Below are 27,827 nucleotides of genomic sequence, written 5' to 3' on the forward strand. Positions count from 1 at the left end.
CCTTTCCTTTCCTTTCCTTTCCTTTCCTTTCCTTTCCTTTCCTTTCCTTTTCAGAAATAACCCAGAACAACCACAAAAAAAAAGAGCTGTTACAATAGTAAAGTCTCAAGCTTAGAATAACAGTATTTATAATGCTACACTGCCTGCTAACACAAATGGACCTGACAGACCAAGCACTGGGGCAACACGACATGGACAGATGCATCTACAAGCCAAAATACAGCTGTAGTTTTATTCCTCATGGTTTAGAAAGCAAGAACATTCCGTTGCAGGGATAGCAATTAAACGTGCAAATAATTGCAATGTCAATTAAAATTAGTTATATCAAACTTATTATCTAATTTATGTGAGAATTCTCTAATGATCTGGCTTAAGATACGAAAGTGACATTTTATAATTTGTTTTTATGCCTGGTCTGATGACTGCCAAACAGCAACATTTTATCCAAAGAAAATCTGCAGCATGACTTTGCTGACCTGCAGAACTCAATAAATCAGAAGAGGCAAAAATTGCTGAAACACATATATATTAATTATTAATTGTTGCACTGTTACATTGTTCCTCCCTTGCTCACAACTGTTTTGAGGTATCCATGGAGACTCTGCAGGGTAAGGACACTGCTTTCATTACAAGTGAGCCACCCTACCACAACAAGATCATGATTGTATGTAGGATATTCCTAATGATACCGCAAAGCAAATTTAAAATAAATCATGAAAAGCAATTCAGTTTTTTAACTGGTTACACAAGGGGGAAATGGACCATTATTTCAAGAAACACTGAAGATGTTATGGCAAGTATTTGTTGTTTTCTGGAGTATTTTCTGATTTGCTTTTTATGAACTGCAAATATCTCTATAACATTATAATTTAAGAGTTAGATGGAAAAAAAAAAAAAAAGAAAAAAAAACAGCAATAAAAAAGAATTCAAAGTTACAAATCCTTTTGCCATTTCATGTCCTGCAGTGCTGTACAAATCAATCAGGAAGAAGAGATACTCTGATCTTAAGAAATGACATTGCTGAATTGTGAGGGTATGATTTACACAAAAGGTGACTGGTACCACTAGAATGCACACTCAAGAACAACCATAGAAACAGAGATGGTAGTTGCGTCATGTTTTTATGTCCAAACAGCAAACAAAACATGCTGGCTACATAGGTGGATCCAACATGCAGGCCAGTGACTTTCTAGCAGGAGCAGGTTAGTCAGGTTTGTGCACACTTACCAAAATGTCAATGGTTTCCATTCATTCAGAGGTGATATTTGACAGCTAGATTAAAGTAATTTTCTTTTTTATCTACTGCTATAGTTTTCAAAGATGTTTGATTCAGATTCATTCTCCACATTTTATTTTAAAGTATCATTTCATGCTTTTGTTTTTTTGTTGTTTTTTTCTTCAAAACATGAAGCTATAGTAGAATATCTCTGTATCAAGAGCTATTTAAAAAATCCTTTAAGCCACTGTAGTTCTCCTAAGATTTATATTGGCACAGATGACTACAGAACAGCATTTTTCCTTTCTATTCTTCTAGTTGTTATTTTGTAAATGATTTCATTCCTCTTCTCAAAGGGAGTTAAAAACAAAAGCAGGCTTAAGGCTTGCAACCTTAGCTTGCAAGCTAAGGGGGTTTCCAGATAAAATACACAAAGGTAAATGACTTCCATTTTGAATTTGCATATTTAAGTATCATTTAATATGTTGGTTTGCAGTTCTATTAAAAATTACCTTCTGTAAACACTGAGGTCTTACCACTTCTTAAGGTACACAAGAATTCTACAAAAGACAAAATACTTGGGAGATTTGCACTGGTCATTTTCTTTTCCTCTTTTTTCATTAGGATGGACTTGTGTGTCACGCACAAAGAATACTGAAAAGTGTCATCACAGTGTAGCCATATGCTTGTTGAACATTCAGGGAAAGAATTCAATGTGTAAGTGAATCTTCAAACATACTTCTCTCAGCAGATCACCAACGTGCAATAAGGCATTTGAAACTGTCCTGTAATGTCACAATTTGCCATCTGTTAATGCTCTTGTAAGTGGAATCTGTGGAAAGCTTAAGGCCAGCTGACAGGCATTTACACAGAGCACAGTGACAACTCTAACATGAAACTAAATGACTTTCATGAAGAGAATGAGAGGCTGCAAGAAGAGATGAGTGGAAGACTGTATATTATTTTTTTTCACTTAAATGTTGTCGTTAAAACAATATATACAGAAAGTAAATGAATGCATTTCAAGTAAAGCCAGATGCATTTTTTAGTCAAGATGAGAATCAGGTTACAGCACACATCACTGCTGATGAAAACACGAGCTCCTCTTCTAATTTTTTCTCTGTAAGTAGAGATGCATTGATTTTGTTTGTTAACTGTACAGGTGTACTGACAAAAATAAACATGGAATATTTTGGTGATCAAATTAGTAAGCTTTTGATCATCTTGGGAGAAGAATGCAGTAAAAGCAGCTCTACAGAGGAGTCAGAGGTGTTGGTGGATGAAATGCTTAACGTGAACTAGCTATGTTGCTTATGGTCCAGAAAGACAAAAGTATCCTGGGCTGCTTCAAAAGCAGCAGGGTGAGGGAGGGGATTGTCCCTCTGTTCTGTAAGGCCCCATCTGCAGCACTACATTCAGCTCCGGGCCCCCAGCACAAGTACACGGAGCTGCTGAAGCATGTCCAGAGAAGGCCACAAGGATCCTCAGAGGGCTGGAGCACCTCTCCCATGGAGACAGGCTGAGAGAGCTGTTGCAGTTAAGTCTGGAAAAGGCTCCAGAAAGATCTGATAGCAGCCTTTTAGTACCTAAAGGGGCCTCCAGTAAAGCTGAAGACAAACTTTGTCAGGGAGTGTAGTGACAGGACAGGGGAGAGTGGCTTTAAACTGAACAGGACAGGTTTACGTTGGGTATAAAGAACAAATTATTCTTTATGAGAGAAGGGTGGTGAGGCTAGTAGCTTCTAGTAACTTGCTAGTGGCTTTATTCAGCACCACTAGGAAGAAAATTAAGTTCTTAGAATACTGATTTCTGCAAGACATTTTGCTTACAAATTGGTCAAAGTGCTTCAAAGAGAGAGTAAAATAGAGCTTTAGATTCACTCAGGACATATTTTTCTTTAGGACCATTAAAAGCCCTATGTTATGGTCATGCTAGAGCTTTCTAGCTGCAGGAATACACGCACCCATAAGTATCAGCTCTTAAGGATCTGAGAATAAGAAACATTATACTCTCCATTATTCATATTTTCAACAAACAAAAATATAAAAATAACACATTATCTATATTACATGAACAGGTAGTAATTTTCTGTAAGTAGTAATTTTTGAAGAACATCGTTGAACTCTTTTTTTCCCCTTCCATTAAAATGTTAAATTCACAGTTCTCAGTTTTGAGAAAATCGAGAGATCTGTTCCTAATTTTCTGCTATTTGGGTACTTAGCCATTACTGAGCTAAACGTTTTGAAAACACAAAGGCATTTGCTAGAAGAAACTTTTAACTTTCCTTTCATAATTTCCATGCCTCTAAATACTATTAATCTGAAATCTAACCTTTTCTTGTATCAGCCTCTGGAGATGAATTCCACATGACAACATTGCAGAAAACATGGTGAGCAGGTACTGCTGTATTTTGCATATTCCAGTTAGCAAGAAATTTAGCACAGCTGTTAATCCCACCTTCTCAATGACACTCTGGAAAGCACTGGGTGAATAACGGGTAATTCTACATAAAGCCTACAAAAGCAAAACAGAAATATTGTTATTTAATAGAATTTAACAGAGTTTTTAATTAAGAATTTATACCATTTCATCATAAGATAAACATAAGGAGGACTACTGTTTTTTGTTTGCTTGTTTAAGAGACCTGCAACTCTTCTAAACCTCTACATCCCACACAACTGCAACTGAAATCCTTGGTACAACAACATTAATATCAAGTAGGGTCATGTCACTCTCTTCCTCCAGATGATAATGATGCAGCAGCATAGTCCATGCTTGGAAATTCTATCGATACAGAATGTAGGCAATATTAGATAATACTGCACAAAAAAGGAGCACAGGTAACAGAAAATACAGAGATGTCACCCACCACAGAAATTCTGGTCACTCATAAGAGATCTTTATTCTACCTCTGTTTCTGGACACTATCTATATCTGATACAGAGTATATTATCTGAACATTATTCAAAAGCCTCAGCTTATCTACTTTAGATCTACATATTTGTTATGGAACACTATTTAGTACAGCAAACACAGAAACTCTTCTGCCAAATGGTAGATTTGGGACTGTTCTGTGCATACTGACTTAGCTACTCCTTAACAAAAATTCTCTAATGACCTCCAAAGTGGATCAGCTTTCGACTCAAGGTATCTTTTAGCTTTCAGTGCTTCAGGAAGTGCAACCTTCATGATACTGTGACTGCTTTTGCTGTATTTAGATGAGGAAAATACAGCTCCTCAGACACTTTGTCGTCTTTGGCTTGAATGCAGCATTAGGATAAGAAAACAGATTAATTATTTGATTCGTGTGAAAACCTGAATTGGTTTCAGGCAACTTTCTTCTGTGAGCAGTAGTCAATATCATCATTTCTTTGCTCTCTCTATATTTAGAAACTGCTGCTTACACAGCACCCATTCAGTAGCATGTTTTCATTTAAGAGGAGGAAAAAGAAAAAAGGAAGGAACAAAAGAGACAAACCTAAAACGTACTTCATTGATGCCATTCACCTACTCAATACCCACTCCTCCTCGTCCTTTTTGGTCCTGCAATAATATTGATTGCAGCTTTTTCCTTCCCCCTCCTCCCTCCTTTTTTTCTTTTTTTTCCTTAAAAGATAGGCATTCAGTCTTTGTTTTTAAGTACATCAGTGTCTATTTCCCCAAGAATACAATTCAACCATTCATGTCTAGCCAGAGTTCTGAAAATTAGCAGGCTCAAGGTATTCACTAAATCTATCCTCGAGGTTCATATTACTATAAATTGTTGAGGCCCAGAGACAAACAGTCAAAGCAAAAGGGGCAAAGTTGTTACACTAATATGGTGCTCCCAGAGTTGCCACTGCCTCAGCTCCCTGCTTCAGACTTGGTCAAAAAAGAGGTAACCACAGCCATAAGACCATTAGAAACCTCCAGGTAAATCCTGCAGAGACATGGCTGTCTAGTAAGACTGTATTGCAACTTCAGAGATGGGAGGAAAGCTCCATCCCACTAACAGCAAAAAACTGCTGTTGTCATCGTGTGCTCTGTTAAATGACTGAAATGACCACTTCATCAGAAAATCAGACTGAGCTTTAGTGGGGAGAGGAAATAGAAGACATATTCACATAAACCACTTAAGCAGATCTTAAGGAGGTAGTTGGGCAAAAATCTGGAAATGATAATAGGTAAGAGTAGAGGAGACTTTACATTATCCTCTGTCAGAAGCAGCTTTGAACAAGAAATGATTGCAGTGAGAGAAAGGCATTGGTAGAGCCTCTCCTGGAATGAACTTTGCCATCTTTGGTCTCCATCCAGTCTTGTACTGCACTTTTTCTCCCAGCAGCCCCAACCTTAACAGTATTTGTGCCTTATCCATTGCTTCCCAGTCTTATGTGCTATATAGTATCTAGGTAACGTTCATGCTTTCAGGATGCACTCTATGTATCTCAAATTTGAGAATGAATGCTTTAATGCATCTGTGGTAAATAAGTCTCAGAAAGAAACTATTCAGCACCAATTATTTAAGAAAAGAAAGAAAACAATTTTGTTGAGCTCTCCCATATTTTTTTTCCCCCATGGAAGTGGCTTATGTTTCAAGTAGTTACTTCTCCAGCAGAAGCTATTTCTTAACATTAGTAATTATTTTTTAAAAAATGAGGATATAACTTTCAATATACTAGAAAAAAATTCCTGCTGCTAAGCTTGTTAGAATGCCATTTTGGCATCTTACTGAATTATTTCTATTCTGAGTTTAGCAGAACAATAAATGATATCACTTTTGTATTATGTTTACCTAAGGCAGGTTGGACTACCCCATAGCGAGCAAAAACACTGTAACACAATCCCCATTTGCCACCTCTGAGGGGTAGGACAACACAAAGTATCATTTCTTGACTCTAGTGGCTGAGGACTGAAAGTCTTCCTGATATATTTTTGTTGCTGATTGAAATAATTGTAAGTAAAATCCCATAGTGCCTTACAGCTGATAGACGTTGCAGCCGATGTGCTAGCTGCAGGTAAAGATATAGCACACGTGTTTCTTCACATAAATGCTTTTTATAGTGAATATACACGTCAATCAGGAATACATTCTTCAGGATAGATTTAAACACGGCAGGAATGGCAACATGATAAAACATAATAGGACACATTATCATATGCAGAATAAATAAGGCCTGAATACCTGTGGCAACAATACGCTACAATGATATTTTATGAACGTAGAAAATAAATAGTATGATGCAACCTCAGAATGCATTAGTATGTTACTTCAAAAAATTGTATGTTACTTAAATCTCTATAAAATTCAACTGGGGAAAGAGCTACCTGTATTAGATTTCAATATCAATTGGTTATCTGAGCGTTTTCCGAAGTTCAGATCATATGCTCAAACACCCTAGCTGCATTAATACATAGCCATGTATAGCTTGGAATATAGCTTATATTGGGTCTTGAATAATGATCATAATAAATAGAAGTCCAACCTCTTGCTCCTTTGGTATTTAACTGCAAAGCAGCAAAAGGATTAGAGGAACACCTTAGTATATTTTACTTCAGAAAGCTGCAGTTCAGTTCATTTCTTATGTAACTGCATGGGAACTGCTGAATCACAGCCTGAGCCTCTGATTGACCACCTGAGGCAAGCAGTAAGTCAGCCCTGGGAGCACAGGTGAAGGCAATTCAGCTGTGTGATGGAAGGGGTGGAGCCTGGCTGCACCTCTCCTAGACCCATTTAAGGGCTGGCTACCAGTGGGGAAGGGTCTCTTCTGGAGATCCCTTCTCTTTAGTCTTCTCAGCAAGCCCTGGACAATGGTAAGTTTTCTATCTATTCTTCTTTGGTGTGAGAACCTGTTGAGCCTAACTTCCTGTATATTTCTTAATTATAACATCTGTATATTCATTGATTATACATGCAACATACTTAAACATTCAGTAAAGGGTGTACAATTCCCCAAAAAAGTAGAGGGGAAAATCCAGTAACAACTTCAGACAAAAAGTATCCTTACATGAAATGACATGTATGGAATGAGAAGATGGAATTTACTACACATAGCAACAACTGCCTGTAAAAGAAACAAAACAAAAAGCACCAAGAAATAGGGCAGCTAAGCAAGTGATGTAGAAGAACAAATATTTCATACTCCTTTAGTCCTTCTCCCTGCTGCTTTCATTCACGTCTCACCAATATGCTGACCTGGAGCAAGCCCTGCCTCTAGTGTGACTGTAACCTTAGTAATCACTCAAGTGAGAAGTGTGATCTCCAGTAAGCCTGTGCCTTCACAGTAATAAGAAAACAAAAAACAAAACAATGTTTGTTTTCTTATATGCTCCTTATGTACACTTACAGTGCACATTTGCACATATTCAAGCACAAGATACTAAGGAGATTTTTGCCTCAGCAGAACCCTGTGCACACACAACTAGGTGTCATCTCTTTAAATGAATGGCCTGACACTGCAGCTTGGATTTCTAAGGAACCTGGTCTTCCCCAATAAATCTAATAGAGCATTCAACAAATCATTTTTCTTTAGGGCATTCTAGTAATCGCTGCTGTCATGACCTTAAAAACATACCTTGGTACTAACATATGCCACCTATAAGAGGGCATGGCAGAGTAGTTCCTGAAGACAAATAGGCTTTGACAGATACTTCTTGGATTTTACGTGAAAAGTGAAAAATTAAACAATTTGAAAAAAAAAATCACAGGGTGAGAGCTTGGCAAAAATGCCATTATTGCTGTAACACTAATGAGTGCCAACCCAACGAGGGCTGCCAGATGATTCAATTTTGAAGTACAACATAAGTGTGGTAACTTACAGGCTTCTATAATGTATATTTTGTTCAATAAAATGTACTTAGAACTAAATGCGTTTTCCTAGTGTTTGAGCAGTTTATTTCCCATGCAAGTGTTTGCCAAAAAGGCATCTTGAGGTCAATATTTAATAAATACATGTATTTTCTAACAATATTTTGTTTTGTTTGTTTCTTCAACGTGCTTGGATGTTTTAATTTTCTCTCATTCCTTACCTCACTGCTAGATGTGTCTATGTGCATACTACCACAAACAGCAACTTTACCATTTTCTATTTGCAAAGCCACCAGAAACTCAGTGAACCTGAACGTTATTCAGGCAATCAGCATCCAGCTATCACACTTCATTTAAACTAAGTCAAATTACTGTTCAGTCCTGAGATGTTACCTGTATTGGTGGCTACAGCTTTTGTTTTGTAAACAGGAGATATGGTTAAACTCACAGCTCTGGTAAATATTGCACATCTCAAAAACCTTTTTGTTCCAAAGCTTTTGTTTGCATGTCATAGCTCTTTGCTTGTCATGGTTGGACTCAATCATCTTTAAGGTCTTTTTTTAACCTGAGTGATTCTGTGATTCTATGAAGTATGTTATAAACCAAATAAATACTTCTGAAATAAAATACATCATAAAAAAAAATCAGGAAAAATTTCTAGATTTGTTGAATTAAAATTTTTGAATAAGAGTCATGACCTCTAGCATAGGAAACAAATGTTCAAGAAAATGATGAACTGCAAGGTCTTTCCATACACTTGTTTCCAACACAGGCAGCTATATTAGGTTTCAATTACAGGTCATGTTAAGGAATGTAGAACAACATGAACAAGGGCAATTCTCGCTTGCCACAAAGAGGAATCAAAATGCTGTAAGCCAACTAACAAACATCTCTCTGATCCATCTTTTAGCCCTTTTAGGAGGCTATATTGATTTGTTCTTAGTAACAGTAAACTGTATTCAAACTGGTGCATAATTTGTGCTCCTATCAGTTATTTGCAATACAGTTCAATATAACAGAAAATATACATACACACAGAAAGCAGGCTCAAAAGCATTTTCATTTCAATGCAAATTCTATTTCCAGATAAAGCAAAGATTTCAATGTCATGAAAGGAAATTTCTTACCGAAACAGCAGTTATTTTCAAAGAATCTATGGTAGAATGTGTGAAAAGGTACCATAAGACTGGTCCGATTTCTCCTGTAATAAATCCTTGTGCATAGCAGGAGAGAGTAGTGCAAACATTTTCGATTATCTTTGCTGCCAAATGGTTCACTGTCCGGTCTTCCTATAGAAACAATGGGAAAGGAAAACTTAAATATCTGTAATGTTTCTGGCTTGTTTTTAAACTAGTTACTATGCCCATGTTTCATTCAATGTGTATTCTGTTAGTGTGCTTTCTTAGTTTTGTTTGGTATTTGGCAAAGTTTTTTGTAGTAAATCTTAACTTGTGACAACAATGTGTTTACAAATTCTACAGCCCCTGCTTTCTCTCTCACTATAAATAAAACAATTAATACAAGTATATTTTAGTACAAAATATTTCTGCTCCAAACGATCATAAAATTAAATGTTGCCATTGGAAGAAAAAAAAAAAAGGCTTTGTTACATAAGAGATGTTCTATGATGAGTTTTTCTGAAATGTGTGTGTGCCAAAATTCACCATTAAAACAGTGTCTGAATAGCATGATTACAAGATGTACATTTACACTAGGAGAAATAAAATTAAATAATTCAAACGTTCCTTATTAAGAACAACGAACAATTTCCTGGGATAAAGAAGAGGGCCTTCTTCAGAGCGTAAAGAAAAGGGTATTTTGGAATAACCTGGTAAGCAGATAATCCTGACCAATGCCTATGATAAACCACTGGGTCCCATTTGCTACAGCAGTTCCCAAATATCCCTAAGGGATTCACATAACCTGAAAGGTATTTTTAGTAATAATCAAGTCATTGATTGATTCACTTATGCAAAACCACTGAGTGATTCTTTAATAAAAAAATAAAGCTATCTACAGATGTCTCAGGTAGTCTGCAAGCATAGCTGTAGTACCTATGTAATACTATTCAGAGTTCAATTTCTACAAGGAATAAAAACCACGTTAGAGGAATGACAAGACATCAGCATACCACAGATGTCACAAATTAACTTAATTTACATCACTTAAAGGCAGCCTTTATTTCTCTCCCTCTTGTCTTTTTTTTAAGGATGCTCCTTTTAATATCTCTGATTTTGCTGTGTTTTGTTTGTTTGCTTTTTAAATTACTTTTTTTCCAACTCTGCTTTCACTTAAAAGGAGAGGCTTTATCTTCATAGAACTGAAAGATTCATTCCCAATGTTGGTTTGGCTGTGTATCATCCCACCTTACTTCCACCTTTAACTCTGAATAAGTGAAGTCTTTCAGCAATGTCTTAAACTGCACTCTTGAGTTCAGCAGCAGTTCATTCTGAGAAGGACAATCAATTTAATTTGTCAAGTCTACCTCACAGTCTGGCTTCACAAATAATTCATTATAATATCTAATGGATTTCTTTCTTATACTTAACTCCACATTATCCTATTACCCCTTGGATTTCCGACATTCGTCTTCACAAACAATGATAAAGAAAGCTTTCAGAAAGTGGTACAAAAGCCATCCAAAAATGGAGAACGTGCACTTCATTAAAAATACATTCAATACTCATTCCTCCTCTGACAAATGTACATTCTAAAATGCAGACACCGATGCACAAATATTTCAGAAGTCCAGTATAATATAGTTTAAAAAGGTTTTATTCATCATTTTTGTTTTAGTCCTTCATTTTCATCCAAAGAACTTCTGCTTTACTCAAAAGAAATATCAAAGCCAATTCTCACTTAAAACAATTATGCTCTGCTGTAAAACTCTACTAACTCCTTTGCTTTTCCTTCTGATTTACAGCCATGAGAGCAAAGGAAAGGAGATTTAGGCTTCTTTTTTTTACAGTTTTCATTACTGTAATGTACTGCACCAACTCTGCCTATTAACTATCTAGATATATACACACATTTACCAAAATTCAGCTTCCCAAAACTTTTTTTTTTAATGTAACTAATATTCATTTAAAATCTATTTTTGTATGAAACTTCTGATTTTTTTTTTCCTACAGTTAAGGTAAAAAATACATAGATTTTTTTAGATTAACTATACGAATTTAAAAATCAAATCCATACTTTAAATGTTATCAGTCAAGTCAAGTGTCTCTCACATACTACAAGATTACTAAGATTACTAATTGAGTCCCCATTGCTACTTGGAACAAGTGGCAACAATTAATATACTTGGTATGCAGTCCTGCTCCTTTGGCTACAAGAAGGTCAGGTATAGTCACAATGCACTAAAAACTCAATGAGGCTTTCATAATAATTCCACTTACTGCCATCTGAGATTGTCTGTCTTCACTCCCCTGAGATCTATTTCTGAGCACTGCCTAAGCGACTAAGACTTGCACCATTCTCTGCTTAATTAGCTCTCCAGAAGAGATGTCTGACCTAAACTAATATTTGACCTCAAAACTAAAGGACTCATCCTGCCAGGTTATCAAGACATAAGTTATGTTAGTGAATTAATAAAAAAAAAAAAATCCTTCAAAATACAAATGAAGAGGTTCTGTATAACTGCATCTAATGAAAATACGTGAGTAGAACTGTATCAAAGGAGCACATAATCCACTTTCCCTGTTTTAGCTGTACGTCTAGTTTTATAAATTGCACTGAAAGACAGAGCTGCTAAATTTCAGTCATGTCAAACACTTGAAGAAGTGTCTGTTTCAGTCACTCATGGATGTTTAGCAATAAGGATCTCTGAGTAAGACAGCAAATATAAGACTCGTAGATAAACATATAAAAAATATTGTATTATTTTTTCATATTAAATCATGCAGAGAGAAATGTATTTAGTAGAAGTGTAATTCTGACGGACTGAAAATCCCATCATTTTCCTAAATCAACTTCCATATAGTTCTTCCTTTAATCTAAGACAGATAGTATATATATATATATATATATATATATATATATATATATATATATATAAAATTTAGAGAAGTAAAGTTGTATCACGCTAAGCGTTTGTCATAGCAAGAATTAAATGTTTGGTAAAAAATTGGTAATCTAATGCTAACGAAGGAACATATAGAACTATGAACATTAAATACCTTTGTGCGAAAATAAAAAATAAACATTCCACCAGTGAGCTGGAGAAGCAGTATACAATACAGACTATTATTTTTTTATTATAGGTAAATCCATTAGAAAACTACAGAATTGATATCTAAAGAAGTTAAAGTGATGAAGAGTAGATGGTTCAAACTATATGACTTCTGTAATATAATTTCTCCCATACTTTCTGAGAAAATACACAAGGTCCAAATTCACTGTAAAGGAACTGCTCTAGCTAGGAATAAACATTAGAAATCATTTCTATGATTGCTTTACACGTATTATTGCCCTATATTAAATATTGGCAGTTAAATTTAAAGTCAGCTTTGATTATCAACATTTTCATCAGATTAGAACCAAAAACCTTTGATTCATATCTTGCTCCCTCATAAAGAAAGATAAAAACGTCTGCTAAATTACATGACGAGAAACTCTAATTTATCTAAAATTCTGCTTCTGCAGCACCTTGGAAAACACATAAAACAAAACTAACCTTTTAAAACTTATTCACTACTTCTGATTCAAACACTTTCTCCAGGTGCCTTGCTTAAAATGAGAGTTACACACGTTCTAATGTGAGCAACACAATTAGCTACAGCTATCTATACTAACTCCTCCATGCAACTGTATTGCCTGTGTCTTTTTCCCAGGTTCTATGAAGTGACTACCGAACCTGTTGCTCATGTTCACTTGTATTCACATACTCTCCTATTTAAGCAGAAATGGACAGATAGCAAGCTCCAAGCTACTTTTTGGTAGCTCCTTCCTGCCTTCACACAGGCTTAAAAGGAGGCCAGCATGCATGGCTCACCATCTAGTTTCATAGCTTCAGTGAGGGATTAGGTCAAAGCAACACTGTCCAAGCCAACGTGAAACAAGGGAAGTGAAAAAGCAGTATGGATGAGAAGTATGAACACTACCCAGAAAAACAAAGCTTAGGTGAATCTTAAGGGGTAAACATTGAAAATTCAGAAATAGACATTTTTTCCACAAACAAATTTATCATTACATAGCTTCTGACTAACGTACCTCAGAATAACATTTTACTTTTAGTTATGAGCTCCAAATACCCCGTAATACAAACATGGTTGTGTGTGTTCTTGATCATCTGAAGATTTGAAGATGTTAAAAATGCATCTAGACCTTTTCTCTATTAATCACAATCTGTAGGCAATAAAGATCTCAAAAAGAAAAAGAGGAAAAAAAGGTACTTCTGTTGCTTTCCCCCCTCCAGCAACCTCCGTCATGTTTTCTGCCTTCAGCTTTGCCTTGGGCAAAAATAAAGTCAAATGGTCTCATGTAAACAGAAGATGCCAATCCTCTACTCAATTCCTCTTCATTTTACAACATGGAATCATAAGCATGCTTTTATTCCCTTTCTGCAATACGGCTAAGTCAGCACCAAGAAAAATTAAGATTACAGCATAATGTATGTAGTACAATAAAACTAATTACTGCTTTGGGGCTTCGTATGCTAATAACCCAGCAGGATAACAATGCAGTTTTCCAAAACTGTATCAGACACTTTAAAATCAAAACTAAATCTTATCCAGAAATGCACCATACAGAAAGTAAACCGCAAGAAAATACTATAAACTGTCAGAACATCTCTCATAAGAATGTCACAGTGTTACTAAATTTACTAACAGTAATTTTTGTTTACCATTTCCCAAAACCAAGCAACAGTACATAAATGTTGGACGCACAGAGAACAGCACTGAATTTTTGCATTCATCTCTGCTTAGGTCATGGTCTTATCGTGATTATTTAAATTCAAGAGTACCTTGGTTGACAAGGTAGTGCAGTGCTGCAGGCTACAATCTCACACAATGCCTAAAGGGTTATTACAGTGGAGAAATTCTATTGAGGACAATGAAAGTGCCTTACCCCTTCCCGAAGACACCTCATTAGCACAGTGTAAGCTGCTGAGGGAACAACCAAGCATTCTCTGGGGTGCTCTTTTTTTACCTCCTGAAATGAAGCCAACAGCAGAAATGATGAAATCGAAAAATCACAATAATCTCAGCCACATAAATGGGAATATAATAATGATAACGTTCATACTATACACACTACAAATTATCGTATGCTAGAAAACATAAATTTCAAGGCAGTATTAACAGTTTATGTTATTCCACGTGCAGCAAAGAATTTGGCATTTTATTATTTTACTTAAGTAGCCTCTAAAATCCATAACAGAATTTGTCCTAATATTTCTTAGTTTCATCATTTCCTTCCAACTCACACACAAAGAGTGATTTTGGGCTTCTCTCAATCATTTTGATTACTTCAGAAAGGGATGACTGAATATGAAATGCAATAATGCTTCTCTTTAAATGTGATTTAATTATACCTAACAAAATAATTTTGTTTGTCAACAAAAATAAAGTAAATTTGCTTTGGAAAAAGATATTCCAAGAGAGAGACATAGAGTACTTAATTAAACTTACTGCATGGAACCATCATGACAAATCAGTAGTGTTCCAAGATCCTTACGTGTATCTCCTTGAAACCACAGTTAGAGACACTGATTCACTGCTATTTGAATTAGCATTTTGATTCTGCAATTTCCCCTCCCTCAAGCTGTCTACTGTAAATTTTCAAATTTAAAAGTGGACATTTGGATATCATTAAGATTTGGCCAAAGCAAGCTCGTATCTAGGCTAACAACACAGAGATATTAACAACTGTGAAAAAATCGTCTCTATCTGAAAAGGGAAGGACAAGACTAGGAGTGAAGACAGTTAAAACAACAGCCTATGCTGGAACCAGCAGGAACCTGTTTCTCATTTCAGCCATCTGATTAAGTAAGAAGCTTTGAACAATTTTCTCCCACTACATATATTAAATGTGCTAAAAAAAATAAAAGCTTTAAGAAATGACATAGTCTTGAAATATCAATAGTTCTTCCATTTTTCAAACTGATGAATGGCTTTCTACAAGGCTTAGTCTCAAGTCAGAAATTAAAAAAAAATGAAATTTAGTACTGCTCTTAATTATCTAAACATACTCACCATTTTTTACATTTACTAAGTTGACACACATCACCAAACTTCTGAAGAGCTTCCTACTTTTTGTTCAGAGCTCCTGTTGATTTAATTAAACTTCAAGTTCTCCACCCAAATAAAACAAACAGTACAAAAGGAAGAGAAATATTACACAGAATTTGAAAGTTTTCCCCTAATGCAATTTTCTTAAGAGGACCAGAGCATTCTCTCTGTACTCAACTCACGCTGCTTACAATTTGCTCTTGGCCTCTTTTTGGAAGAGAAATACAGATACAGAGTGCAAATGTACCCCCAATATCAGCATTAAGGATTGCAAAGGAGCGCTGTGATTATTTAGACTTTTCCCAGAATTTTCTAAAGTGCAGAACTGCAACCAGGGACCCTGCAATATAACTTAATGAATCTTGCTGCATCTAGATAGTTGACAGATTAAGCACCTGATAATTTATGATTTACCAAATGCTCATGCTAATTGAAAACTAAATTATCATTATCTAATATTGAGGTAGGACATAGAAGCACTTAGGACACTGCAAGAGGAAAAGAAATCAAATAAATAGAAGTGAGGCACGTCCCCACAAGTTTATGGCTCAATTGGTAAGCGTTTATAAAGTCAATGTATGATTCTTAATGAATCAGACAGTTCTCTTCAATTCGTTAAGGCATAAGGCTCTGCTGTTTGAAGATATAAACTGGGAACAAACATTTCTGTTGGCTCTTATTACGCTACTACTGACTTGGTGCATGATCTTGACAAGGTCACTTCATACCCTGTTCTGCAGTTTAAACAGCAGGTAAATGTCTACCACACTAATGTATTCTGAGGTTGTATATGTACAGCGTAAAAAAAAGGATTTTTTAATAAAGAGCTCTTTTTAAAAAAAGGAAAATAATGATATAACTGACGTGTTAAGTTTCTCCAAGCACAGAAATCACACTGATGTATTTGAAGTTGTAAGAAGATGCAGTGCCTTAAGATTGTAAGCACAGATGAATTTTCCTCCTCTCTAATAACTTCTTACTTCTAACTCAGAGCAATTCAACACATTGCTATCGTTCTTCCCAAAACACGACAGAGAGCTTTCATTTAAAAACAAGTTAATATGCTTGAAACATTGCAAAGCTTATAAATACACACAGATTTAACAGTTTCTCAGCTGATGTTTTCACAAGAAAAGGAAGTGTTAGGGTTAGCACATGCTAATCTCTTCAGCTATAGAGCCAACACAGACAGATTTGTTTTAATCGGTAAGGATTAATTTCACAACAAAACCAAGCAGTGCAAAATACTCTTGCCATATATAATCTTCAAGTTCGGATTTTTATTAGTGCTTAAAATTGAAATAGCTTGCAATCTGTCTGGTAAGTATCATTTTTTTCCCCTTAAGGAAAACAGAGAAAAAAGTGAAAACATCTAAAATAAACTGTCACTGTAGAAGTACTTTCATAACAATTTCTCAGTATGAGGACGTGTTCTGTGACTTCACACGTTTGACAGAGATTCTAGCAATTTCTAGCTAGCAAATGAAGCTTGCTGTTCTCCAAAAAAAAAACAAAGCAACCACTTCATTCTGTGGGACACGCAAAGGACACAGAATATCAGGAAGCCCAAATACAGATTTGCTTGGTGCTTTCACTCTTTCAACAAGTAACTTCACACACAAACTGATAACTAATGTCACAGCATTCAGACCAATTAGATGATGCAGTTAATATAAACACTTCAGAGAGACAGCTAAGTTAGGGCTAAGTTTCTTTTGTTTGAAGCCATGTTCACCTCTAATTAAAAAAAAAAAAAAAGTTTCTTATTCTTAAAATAAGTGAAAACTCAGCTCTTGCAAACCATTCTCTTTCATCTTCAATTCTACTATTAGTAGCAGTTCTTGTTTACAATTAACTCATTTTTAAAGCATATTAATATTTTTAGACCGAAGGTTTAAACCAATTCTAGTCAGATATGTCCATTATTCCATCTGACATTAGCCAGATCAGTCCAGTCTCTTTCCAAATCCAAACATGCTAGGATAAGAACTAAACTGAACTAGATATATTAATTTATGGGTATCGTAGGTTGTCCTTATGCATCCTGTTTAATCAAAATCTCCAGCTAAGATAGGCTAACTCTTAGATCTGCAAGCTGGAGGCCAGCAGTCATTATAGTGACTGATAGAATTGCTTCACAAGGTTTAAATTCTATATTTGAAGAATGCAGTTAAATTTACATCAGAGGAAGTACAAGATTGGCTTAGCATGTTCCTTAAGAAGTAGAGAAAGTATTATAAAACATACAAGGACAAGAAACTCTTGACAATAGAGATGACAGAATTTATTGATTTTTTACCTACTTCCAATAATAATTTTTCTTTATAATCAATTAAAGAAATTTGTAAGGATCATGACAGTCTTACCTTGCTGGCTACAAGATAAAGAAGCTCCCCAAGTGCTGGTAAAAGGCATTGTTTCAATTTGCTATTTCTGAAGTTCTCTCTGACGAGTTCAGTTAGAACTATAAATGCCTAAAATACAAAGAAATGATATAACAACATGTATAATCCTTTCTCAAGCAAAATGAATCATTAAAGGTTACAGCAGCTTTATCTGAAATGCCATCAGAACGATGTACTCTTCAATTCTGCTAAACAGCCATTTGCAAAGGATTTAGTAAGAACAGAAGGAAAACTATAATTACAACACATATATATGCAACATGAACAAAAATACAATATGTAAATAGCCTAGGTGATAATTTGTCACCATCAGGTTACAAAAACAACAAAATGCCGTATTTTGTTTAGATATTGAATCAGAACATACAAACCCTTATAATTTTTCCTCCCGGAAAACACTTTCCCACAAACATCAGGTTAAAATCTGTAAAAACTGGACTAATGCCAGGCTCAGTATGGAAAGCAAGAGACCATTTAGCTACCACACGTTAAACTGAACAGTGTGTAATCTGGCTGGGATACAGCCAAGTCTCCAAATATACTCCCTTACATAGCAAGCATATAGCTAGAGAAGGCAGCAGAGGGGCAATCTGACAGACTGGCGTCCAACATGGGATTGGGTATGAAGCCAAGGTGTGGAACTGAATTCCTCCATGCAGAAACAATTGTACCCACTGACATTCACTGACACCTGCTGAACATTTATGGGGACCGAATCATGGATGCAAGCAGAGTGAGGCAGAGGGTGGTGGATTTCAGCAGGGATGACAGTAACCTGAAAGACAAACCATGTTCTGGACAGCCAAGCACAGCTGTCACACCACAAAACACAGTGTGTTTCAGTAAGCTCATCCACTGCTACTGTTTTTGTCACTTCATACTTAAACTTAAGAAAGTTGCCAACTTAACAAAGTTTAAACTAAGTTATTTTCCTCCCCATTCATTAGGAAAAAGAAAACCTGCAAAAAAGGCAGTCAGCTGTACAATAAACTGAAGTTTTCATTTGAATAAAAGAAATGGTTTGTTGAACAGATCTGAATAAAGTCACTAACTGACTTTTGATAAAACCATTGAATCTTTGTTTAAATAAAAAAAAAAACATAATAAATGAATTGCATGATTTTTTTTATACTGATTACTTCCATTTATTTTTCAATAAGGGGTCACTTGAGCAATTGCAAGCAGACACATAACAAGAAACACGAAAACTGCGTGGGAGAGCTAATGCAGAACAAACAGTTACCACATTACAGAGGATGCTCGATACTCTTAAAGATGTTTTTGGTACTTTAAATACAAACCTATATTTACTATAGACACATAATACCTCCTCTTTAAATTGCATACAGCCCAATGCTTGCAATGTGACCACTCTGTTCACTGAAAGCATTTGAGTAATCAAACATTACCCAAGTGCAGGATCTCACAGAGCATGTCACATACTGATCAGTTTGTGCTGGTAACCCTACTTAAGCAGCAGCTCTTCACATGTCCTCTGCAACAGAAGCTATGCAACATCTATACTACATGCACAACATAATCACATAAAATAAATTCAGAATTATATACTACTACATAAAGAATTCATGAATATATATTTTAGCAATGCATATTAAATGACCTAAAAGGACAGCAAGCATTTCCTGCTATGTTGTGTACACAAATAACTTCTGTTCCTGATAATAGTGATTTTTAACAGATTTAAAATACTTGCTCATTCTTTCACAAGGAAATGAATATAGTGTAAATAACTACATTAAAAATAAATCTGCCCAGAGATACCAGGTTAAAGTATGGTATGAATTTGAGGCAAATTGAAGTTTATTAGCTGGAAAAAAAAAAAGTTCAAAAAGCAAATTTCTGTTAATTGCACAGTCTGACAAATAAAACTCTTTTCTCAGCTATAACACATTCTTTCCTTTCAACCTCTCTACATTTTCCCTTTCAATGACGTGAGTAGTAATGATCTTCAAGTCTTACATCTGCTAAAAGCATCTTAAATTCAGTATAGTACTTAGACGTCTTACAGTAGCTGTCAAGCCAGATGGATGTAGCTTTCATGACAGAAGAAAGATGCTTGGTTCATATCTGGAAAGGCAGTCATTACCTTCATTTACAACAACAAAATGTGGAGTTGGTATATTATCTGTAGCAGATTCTCAACTCATTTCAAGTTACATCTAGAATTCTCTCTGCAGTCTTATCAGTCCAAGAAGTGAAAACTGCAGCATATTCAAAAGGAGGTGGTATTTTATACATTACAATTTAAGTGGCAATTTTCAGATTTACAACATTACTACATCTTTAATGTGTTAGTATGAATGTTTGCAAGCATTAGCAGAAAGTAAAAAGTTACGTTTGTAATTCTGCAAACCTTTACAGAGATCAAAAAAACTGTCTATGCCTCAAGCACCATGGAAATTACTCCTCTTTTTTTTCTTGCAAGACATAGTGAAACATATGCAAGTAATGCCATGGAAACCTCAATTTCCTTGGAGAAAATAAGTCTCAGCAGGCTGAGAAAGTACACCACACACAATAACCACGGTACCATTACCCAGGAAAGAAACTCTGTTATATTTACTCCAAGTACTTATTTTTAAAATGAAATATGAAGAACCAAGAAGAGACCAGCATTCTCTGAACATCTCAAACACATTGCTTACTTTCCTCTCACTAAGATGCATAGGTAAAACATTAAAAGAGATGACTTAAGCAGGTGTCAGATCCAAATATTCCTGTGATTCTCTACATTTCAGTGAAAGCTGACTGAAGAAGGCAGTGACAGGACAAAAACAGTTCTGTCAAACTCTGCTTTGGGGCGCAGACAGAAGAGGAAGGAGCCTGAAGAAGCAAGATGCTCTAGTTTTACAAATTTTACATTCAATGCAATAAACTGGGTCACAGAACATAGAATGGCCTGGATTGGAAGGGACCTCGAGGATCATCAAGCTCCAACCCACCTGCCACAAGCAGGGCTGCCAACCTCCATATCTAATACCAGATCAGGAATACTAGAACATGGATAATGAAAGGGAAATCTGACTCAAGACTATAAACACAGTATAAATAGTTTTCAGAATGTAGAAAAAAGAAGAAATGTACAACATACTGCACAATTTATGCAGGAGTATAACACATCTAAGGTGCAGTATGCATAATGTTTCTTCAGGTGGAATATCACGTGTAAGTTGACTGAATGTGAGAAATCCTACTTTCTTGAATTTTATGTAACTGTTATAGGAAAAGGCCTTCACAAACAAATGGAGAGGCTAACCTAAAATTCAAATGCTGATTCCATTAACACACTTTGTAATCAGCTCAAGATCCCAACTGAAAACAAGAAGACACAAGCATTAGGAAATAGCAAGGACATCCTGAAAGTAACTCCTCTCATTTTATTATGTTAGTCCATAAATCAAAGGTAGATGCTGGTGATATGACAGTAGTGCTTGTATGCTCCCTACAATATTCAGTTATACATTACTGCCATACAACAGATGGTAGGAGAGAGGCAGAGTGACATGGAAGTGCATCTGAAGCAAAGGTGTGGAACTGAATTCCTTCATGCAAAAAATACTACACCCACTGGCATTCACCAGCACTTACATTATATTTCTGGAGACCTGTAATGTGACAGAAAGCATAATGAGACAGCAGAAAAGCAAGGTCTCAGACTAAAGCAAAGGAGGATCTGCTTAGATGTGATAGCAGTGGGTACAGAAATAAAGGAAACTGCTTACCTTGGGAAGGCCTATATAGTCCCCAGAGAAGTAAGGAATTCCAAATGAGATCCCTCATCTCTACTGCCAATCCTTAAATAGGGCCTGGGAGAAGGTGGATCCTGCCTCTACCCCCTTCCAGTCACTCAGCTGCATTGCATGCACTGAGCTCCCCTGGGTTGGCCCTGCCTTGGAATGGGTGCTCAATCACTGGTCCAGGCCGTGACTTTGTATTTCCACTACACGTCCAAACAGAGGACATGAGTACAGTGAAAACTGGACTGTGTGGGCACCATTTTCCTATTGATGACATCGTCATAGCAGCTATGAAGGTGTGTGTTAACTCTATTGGTGCAGATTTTTACGAGCATGGCATACAGGCTCTTGTTCATTGCTGGTGAAAAATGCATAGCTACCAGTGGTGACTGCTGAAAAATAGCATCTTGTAGCTGAGAATTTTCTCTATCAAATGTGTTCTTGTGTTCTTTCTCTATCAAATGTGTTCTTGTGTTCTTTGTAACTGTTGTCATTTCCATGGAAATAAATAGAAGGCAGTACTTTTGGGGGCAATCTACCTAATTATAAATCTGTAATATTTGCTAACAAATCAAAAATGTACCAAGTCAAAAACCAGCAACAAACAAACACCACCTGTGTACTGGCTTCAGGATTTATTTTGTTTAGAAGCAGCTAGTTCTTCTCCCCCTTGTGAGAGATGTACCACAGTTTAAGATGCTCATAAGCAATTCAGTTTCCCCCACCTTTTAAGTTTGAAGCTTTTTAATGATGGGAAGTATCACGTAAATGTGTTTGCCTCAAACAGAAGGGATGTTCTGTGTTCATTTTTGCCAGTGGTAGCAGTGAAAAGGATTATTCAGGTGTCCAAGAAGTGAAGGGTCCTTGAATTAGGAGATTTCTCCCTTCAAAACTGCAGTCAGTGACCACCAGCTGAAGACTGACATCTAAAAATGCTTACTAGAGCTCTATACATCAATCTTCACAAAAGAAGATTTGTCGGGAACATCTAAGCAAGTGGTTCTCTTTCTTTTTGTTCTCCTCATTTTTGCTTCTGCATCATTCTTTATCATTATTTACATGTTTCTACTGTTCATTTGTGCCTTTTACAAATTTCTGGATTTTTATTCTTTTTATTAACTGTGTGTGATACACTTTGGATCATCCTTTGCTTCTGGGCAATGTGTTTATTATTAACTTGAATTAGAAACCACAGCGAGGACACTACTGAAGTTCATCAATAAAACACTCATGTAGAGATACTTACATTTATTTATTTGTTCTACGTAGACTATGTCATATTTTTAAAAAATTATATAGGCACACAGTATTTTCTATTATTTTTCTTTGAAATTATTATTACCTTTTATTACAGAATCACCCGGGTTGGAAGGGACCCCAAGGATCATGTAGTTCCAACCCCCCTGCCTGGCAGGGCCACCAAACATACACATTCAGATCAGGTTGCCCAGGACCCCGTCCAACCTGGCCTTAAACACGTCCAAGGACGGGGCATCCACAACCTCCCTGGGCAGCCCGTTCCAGGGCCTCACCACTCTCCTAGTAAAGAACTTCCCCCTAACATCCAACCTAAATCTTCCCTCCTTCAACTTAAAACCATTTCCCCTAGTCCTGCTGTTGTCAGCCCTTTTGAAGAGTTTACTCCCCTCCTGGGTGTAGGTTCCCTTCAGGTATTGATAGGCTGCAATGAGGTCACCCCGCAGCCTTCTCTTCTCCAGGCTGAACAAGCCCAACTCCCTCAGCCTGTCCTCATAGGGGAGGTGCTCCAGCCCCCTGATCATCTTAGTCGCCCTCCTCTGGACCCTTTCCAAAATCTCTATGTCTTTCTTGTACTGAGGGCTCCACACCTGGACACAGTACTCCAGATGGGGCCTCACAAGAGCCGAGTAGAGAGGGACAATCACCTCCCTGTCCCTGCTGGCCACCCCTCTCCTGATGGAGCCCAGGATCCCATTTGCCTTTCGAGCTGCCAGAGCGCACTGCTGGCTCATGTTCAGTCTCTCGTCCATCAGGACCCCCAGGTCCTTCTCTGCGGAGCTTATTGAGGGAGGTTGGAACAAAAGATCTTTAAAGTCCCTTCAAACCCAAACCATACTGGCATAATTGCAAGTTCCTTCATTTTACTCAGTGAAGGAGACAACCAGACCCAAAACCACCTGGCTAGAAATTTCTTTTTCGAAAAAACAAATGTGCTTCAGGCTAATGTTCAGCTATTCAGAGGAAAAGCTGGTAGTACAACAAATATACAATTGATCTTGCATAACACTGAGGCTGCTTTGAACATCTTTTAGTGCTGCAATCAAAGACAGCAGGAAACTGAAAGAAATATTAACTGCAGATTGGTGGTAGCTGAAAAGTCTATCACAGAAATTTGTGGTAGCCCACTTGTGCCAATCAATGTGCTTTAGAGGGAGAAGCTGGTTATTCTTTTCCTATTTCTATTGCAATTTGATAAATTTGCAAACAAGAGACAAAACAAGTTGGAAAAAAAGAGACTATGTTCATTCTTCAAGCTCCATATACTTAGTTAAAAAAGATAGACATTTCAATAACCAGTTAGCTAACTCAAGAAGAAAAGTATCAGAAAAATTAAAACCCAATCCACAGCTATGATCGGCTTTAAGTAAAAAAAAAAAAACCAAAAAACTAATATCCAGACAGTATAGAACCACAATAGTGTACAATGTAACTTTGTAAACACCATGAAAATACTAGCGAAATTATGCTAGGAAATAGAAAATAATTGCACAGATCTGCTCTCCAGAATTAAGCAGCAGTGTTTCATGTCAAGAAGGTTATGCATGAAAATTTTCAGTGTGGTCTCTCTTGCTCGCAGCAAGAATTTGAACTCCATGATTCACTTCCCCTGTGTGTTTTGTGGTTCTGCTGATACCCATGACAATGTAAGAACCAAAAATATTTCACTCTTTCCACAGACAAAAAAAAGCTGTTTTTATTAGGCTATTTTAGGAATACTACTCTGTCCAGTTCACCTGGCCTCTCATGCCCCAAGCACATCTGTCACACATCCATTTCTTTTTAAAGTAACAGGTGTTGGCTCTACACTTAAGTAGCATGAAAAGATAGGGGGGAATACGGGACATCACACAGTGCCAATGTCAGACATAATAAACTTTAAAAAAAATCTGCTAGGAATGTCTTTTTAAATACATGAAGTTCTTTGCTTTGTATCATATCTCTTTAATATGTTAGAAATATTTTAGATACTTAGAAAAGCTCTTGACAGAAGACTCCTCTTAGTTTCAATTGAAAAAATGAAACATCAGAGAAACATAGTGCTTTCAACCTATTCATTTTAAAATTGACTTTATTTTTCATTTTCTGTTCTGTAATATCTACCCACAGTACACCAGCAAAAGTAACTAAAAGCAAAGGCCAATTTCTATGCACAATGCCAAAAATTCTAATGAAAGAACAAATCTAATTTAAATCTACAACAGGATGATAAATTCAGCTCTGTTCCTGCCCCATAATGCACAACCATACAGAACTCCATATTCATGCTTTGCTGTACTGTTTTCATGAGAACTTGGGATAGAATACGTGCTGTTAAATCCCAGATGTAGCATAAAAAGAAAGAAGAATTGAGACAATTCTTCTATCACCTCTGCCTAATGGAGGAAGGCTTAGGCATTTCACCCTTCTTTGAAATTGTTTGAAATCTCTCATTCAACTTCCACCAACTCCACTAAGAGTAAAAACACTTAGCTGCCTTGTTTATGTGAAACCTGTCAAAACATAATAGCGACACAGAAGTAAAAAAAAGACTGGTACAAATCTTTTTTTCTTAACCAAGAGAAAATGCATATATAAAAATATTTTGAATTCGCTAAGCATGGCAGGTCAGAGGCTACTCCGTTATGTATCAGAAAACATCCTCCTGAACCAAGGACTTTCTGTTTAAATGTCCTGAGAGCTAAGAAAATGGGAGGTGAAGATGGTAAAGAAGACAGTAGTGTGTATGTAATCAAGCTCAAAAGTTAGCCAACTGCAAGACAGACAATCAGAAGAAAGCCAGCTCACTTAGCTGACAAATCTGCTTGGTAGCTGTTTAAGTATCCCTACTGCATTTTCTACATATAGCTGCTTAAATACAAAAGGGTCTGCACCTTGTAAGTGTTCTCAGTGCTCCAAAATTGTTATTCCTCTGTGAAACAGCACTCAGTGCCCTCAAGGGCAGAGGCTTTACAAAGAAAAGTAGAGGTGTATTCCCAAAGGCAGCTTACCAGGAAAGTTGCTTCTACTTTATTTCTTATTATCACATTCATTTAGGACAGCTGACAGGCTGACTCTGCATTTTCTGTGCTGCAGAAAGCCACCCTTATGTTTTCACGAAAATAACTGCAGGTGACATTATGTTGGCTAACCAGAATTTGAGTTTCCTCTTTTGTTTGTGTTAACAAAATTAAAATTTGCACATTCTCATTTTTTACAGTGCGCGTACATATGTAGAACATATGAAAAGCTCTGAGAAATCACTGAAAGTTTTCCATTCAGATTCCCAAATACCATCAATAAGGGCAAATTATATTACGCACACACAGAACAAGACACGAGTGTACATTCTAAAACCTCATGAAAGTGATGCTGAAGGAGATACAAACTAAAATGAGTTCAGCAAGAGCCCACATAGTGCAACAGAAAGGAAAACGCAACAAAGGCAGCTACATGCTACTCTTCAAGTAAACACCATTTTCCTCTAGAAGTTAACAGAAACTGCTTATCAGCCTAGGATAAAGTTAAAAAAATATAAATCCTACTCCATAATCCTCCAACTGCCTTCCAAATCAAAGAAGCTTTCAGGTTTTATTCTTTGCAGCCCTCAGAAAATATGATTTGCAAAAACGAAATCATTAAGTAACTTCTTCTCTTATACTTATTAAAAACAATATTTGCCCTTAGTCTGAAATTAAATCAGTAGATTTAGGAATAAGAAAATTAAAACGTACGTAATTAGTTTGAAGTTTTCTATGCAGCCAAATTGGAGGGAAAACAATGATTATAGAGTCAACGCTGCATTATCAGCCTAATATTTGTGCTCACCCTACTTCAACAGTAACTACTGGGCCATGAAATTTCTTTGCATATTTCCTGTTCTCAATGGGGAAAAAAAAAAAAAAAAAAAAAAAAAGATGAACTATCTACCTCAAAATGTTGGAGCAAATTCAGTCCTCAGTATATGTTAATTACTGTTAACATTAAAAGAAATTACTGGTTAGACAGCTGCCATGCAGTAAGCTCCCTTCAATTGGGGCTTTTCTACAGTAAAAGTTAGCTGGGAATAATTTAGGACATATGAATAACTGGAGATTTAAATCCAGAAGTGTAACTTCCACATTATTACTTAGAAAGTGATTGTTTTATAGTGAAAAAAATAGCTAAAATATTACTTTTAAATATTTTTTTAAAAAATTAATTAAGCAAGACTTAGAACTTCCCACTGTACATTTATATTACAATGGACAGAAGAAAAAAGGAATTACTGAAATGTCATAAACAGCTTGAGCAGCTGCATTTTATACCACATACGATTGCTGTTTCACTCCAACAGTGAAATACAGAGATCTTCAGCTTCAAATACTCTATCTGTACTGCTAAAGAAGTCATTATTTAACATCTTTGTAAGAACCATTTTATTAACTGCAGTAATATCTAAATAGTCAACTAAGAGAGCAAATGACTGTGCAATATGAAAACAAATGACTACGTAATATGGAAATACTGTGGAGAAGCCCTAGGTGCACACCCACCACTCAGCAACAACCAAACCATCAGCGCACTATTAATGCTGTATCAACTGACACCAAGCTATGGGGAAGGCAGCGCTGACTCGAGTCAAATACTTGTATGCATTTTGATACATTGACTAAACACAGCACTCTCAACAGCAAAGAATGTGCAGCCATGCTTTCTCTACAAAATGTCAAATGGACATCGTTATGCTAGAAAGATAAATTTTCATCACAGTCATTTTGCAAAACAGCAGATGAGTGTGTATGCTAATCTGCAAGTCCTCCTGTGCATATACCCTGATACAGCTTATCATTAGCTTGTGTCTATTTCCTAAAGCTTGGATGTTTTTTTAAATTGGTATTATTTTTGCATAAGAAGAAACAGCGTATGTTAAGATAAATGCCATTGGAGGAAACAGACAAGGATAAACTCAAACATGATCACTTGTGAACAGATTTCAATAAGCCTTTTACAATAAAAATAGCAAAACTAAAGAGGTTGGAATAAAAGTTCAAATAAAACCTTCTATTCTAATTTGAATCTCCTCAGAGTACAGGCAGATGTGTATAGGCCTAGAAACAGGAATAATCAGAGAGAAGCCAGGAACAGGACTTAAAGTCACCACTGTATGAGAATTTTAATGAGAACAAACTGTATACCTATTCCAAAAGTAGGACT

At 36.2% G+C, this 27,827-nt stretch overlaps 2 protein-coding genes across 17 annotated transcripts in view; one reads left to right on the top strand and one right to left on the bottom strand.

The window, feature by feature from the left end:
- The window catches only part of TRAK1 (trafficking kinesin protein 1), a 489,038-nt gene that overhangs the window by 303,253 nt on the left and 157,958 nt on the right, over window positions 1-27,827 (top strand). The window lies entirely within an intron of this gene.
- ULK4 (unc-51 like kinase 4) overlaps window positions 1-27,827 on the bottom strand; it is a 214,550-nt gene that overhangs the window by 163,103 nt on the left and 23,620 nt on the right. For all 15 annotated transcript variants that reach the window (XM_048951206.1, XM_048951205.1, XM_048951208.1 and 12 more), the window contains 4 exons: window positions 17,599-17,706; window positions 14,070-14,153; window positions 9,128-9,289; window positions 3,548-3,730 (listed from right to left, as the gene is read on the bottom strand). In XM_048951206.1, coding sequence (XP_048807163.1) covers window positions 3,548-3,730; window positions 9,128-9,289; window positions 14,070-14,153; window positions 17,599-17,706 — 537 coding nt within the window. The remainder of the gene's footprint in view (window positions 1-3,547; window positions 3,731-9,127; window positions 9,290-14,069; window positions 14,154-17,598; window positions 17,707-27,827) is intronic.

The sequence above is a fragment of the Lagopus muta genome, chromosome 7, assembly GCF_023343835.1.
Source record: "Lagopus muta isolate bLagMut1 chromosome 7, bLagMut1 primary, whole genome shotgun sequence".
Classification (NCBI taxonomy): domain Eukaryota; kingdom Metazoa; phylum Chordata; class Aves; order Galliformes; family Phasianidae; genus Lagopus; species Lagopus muta.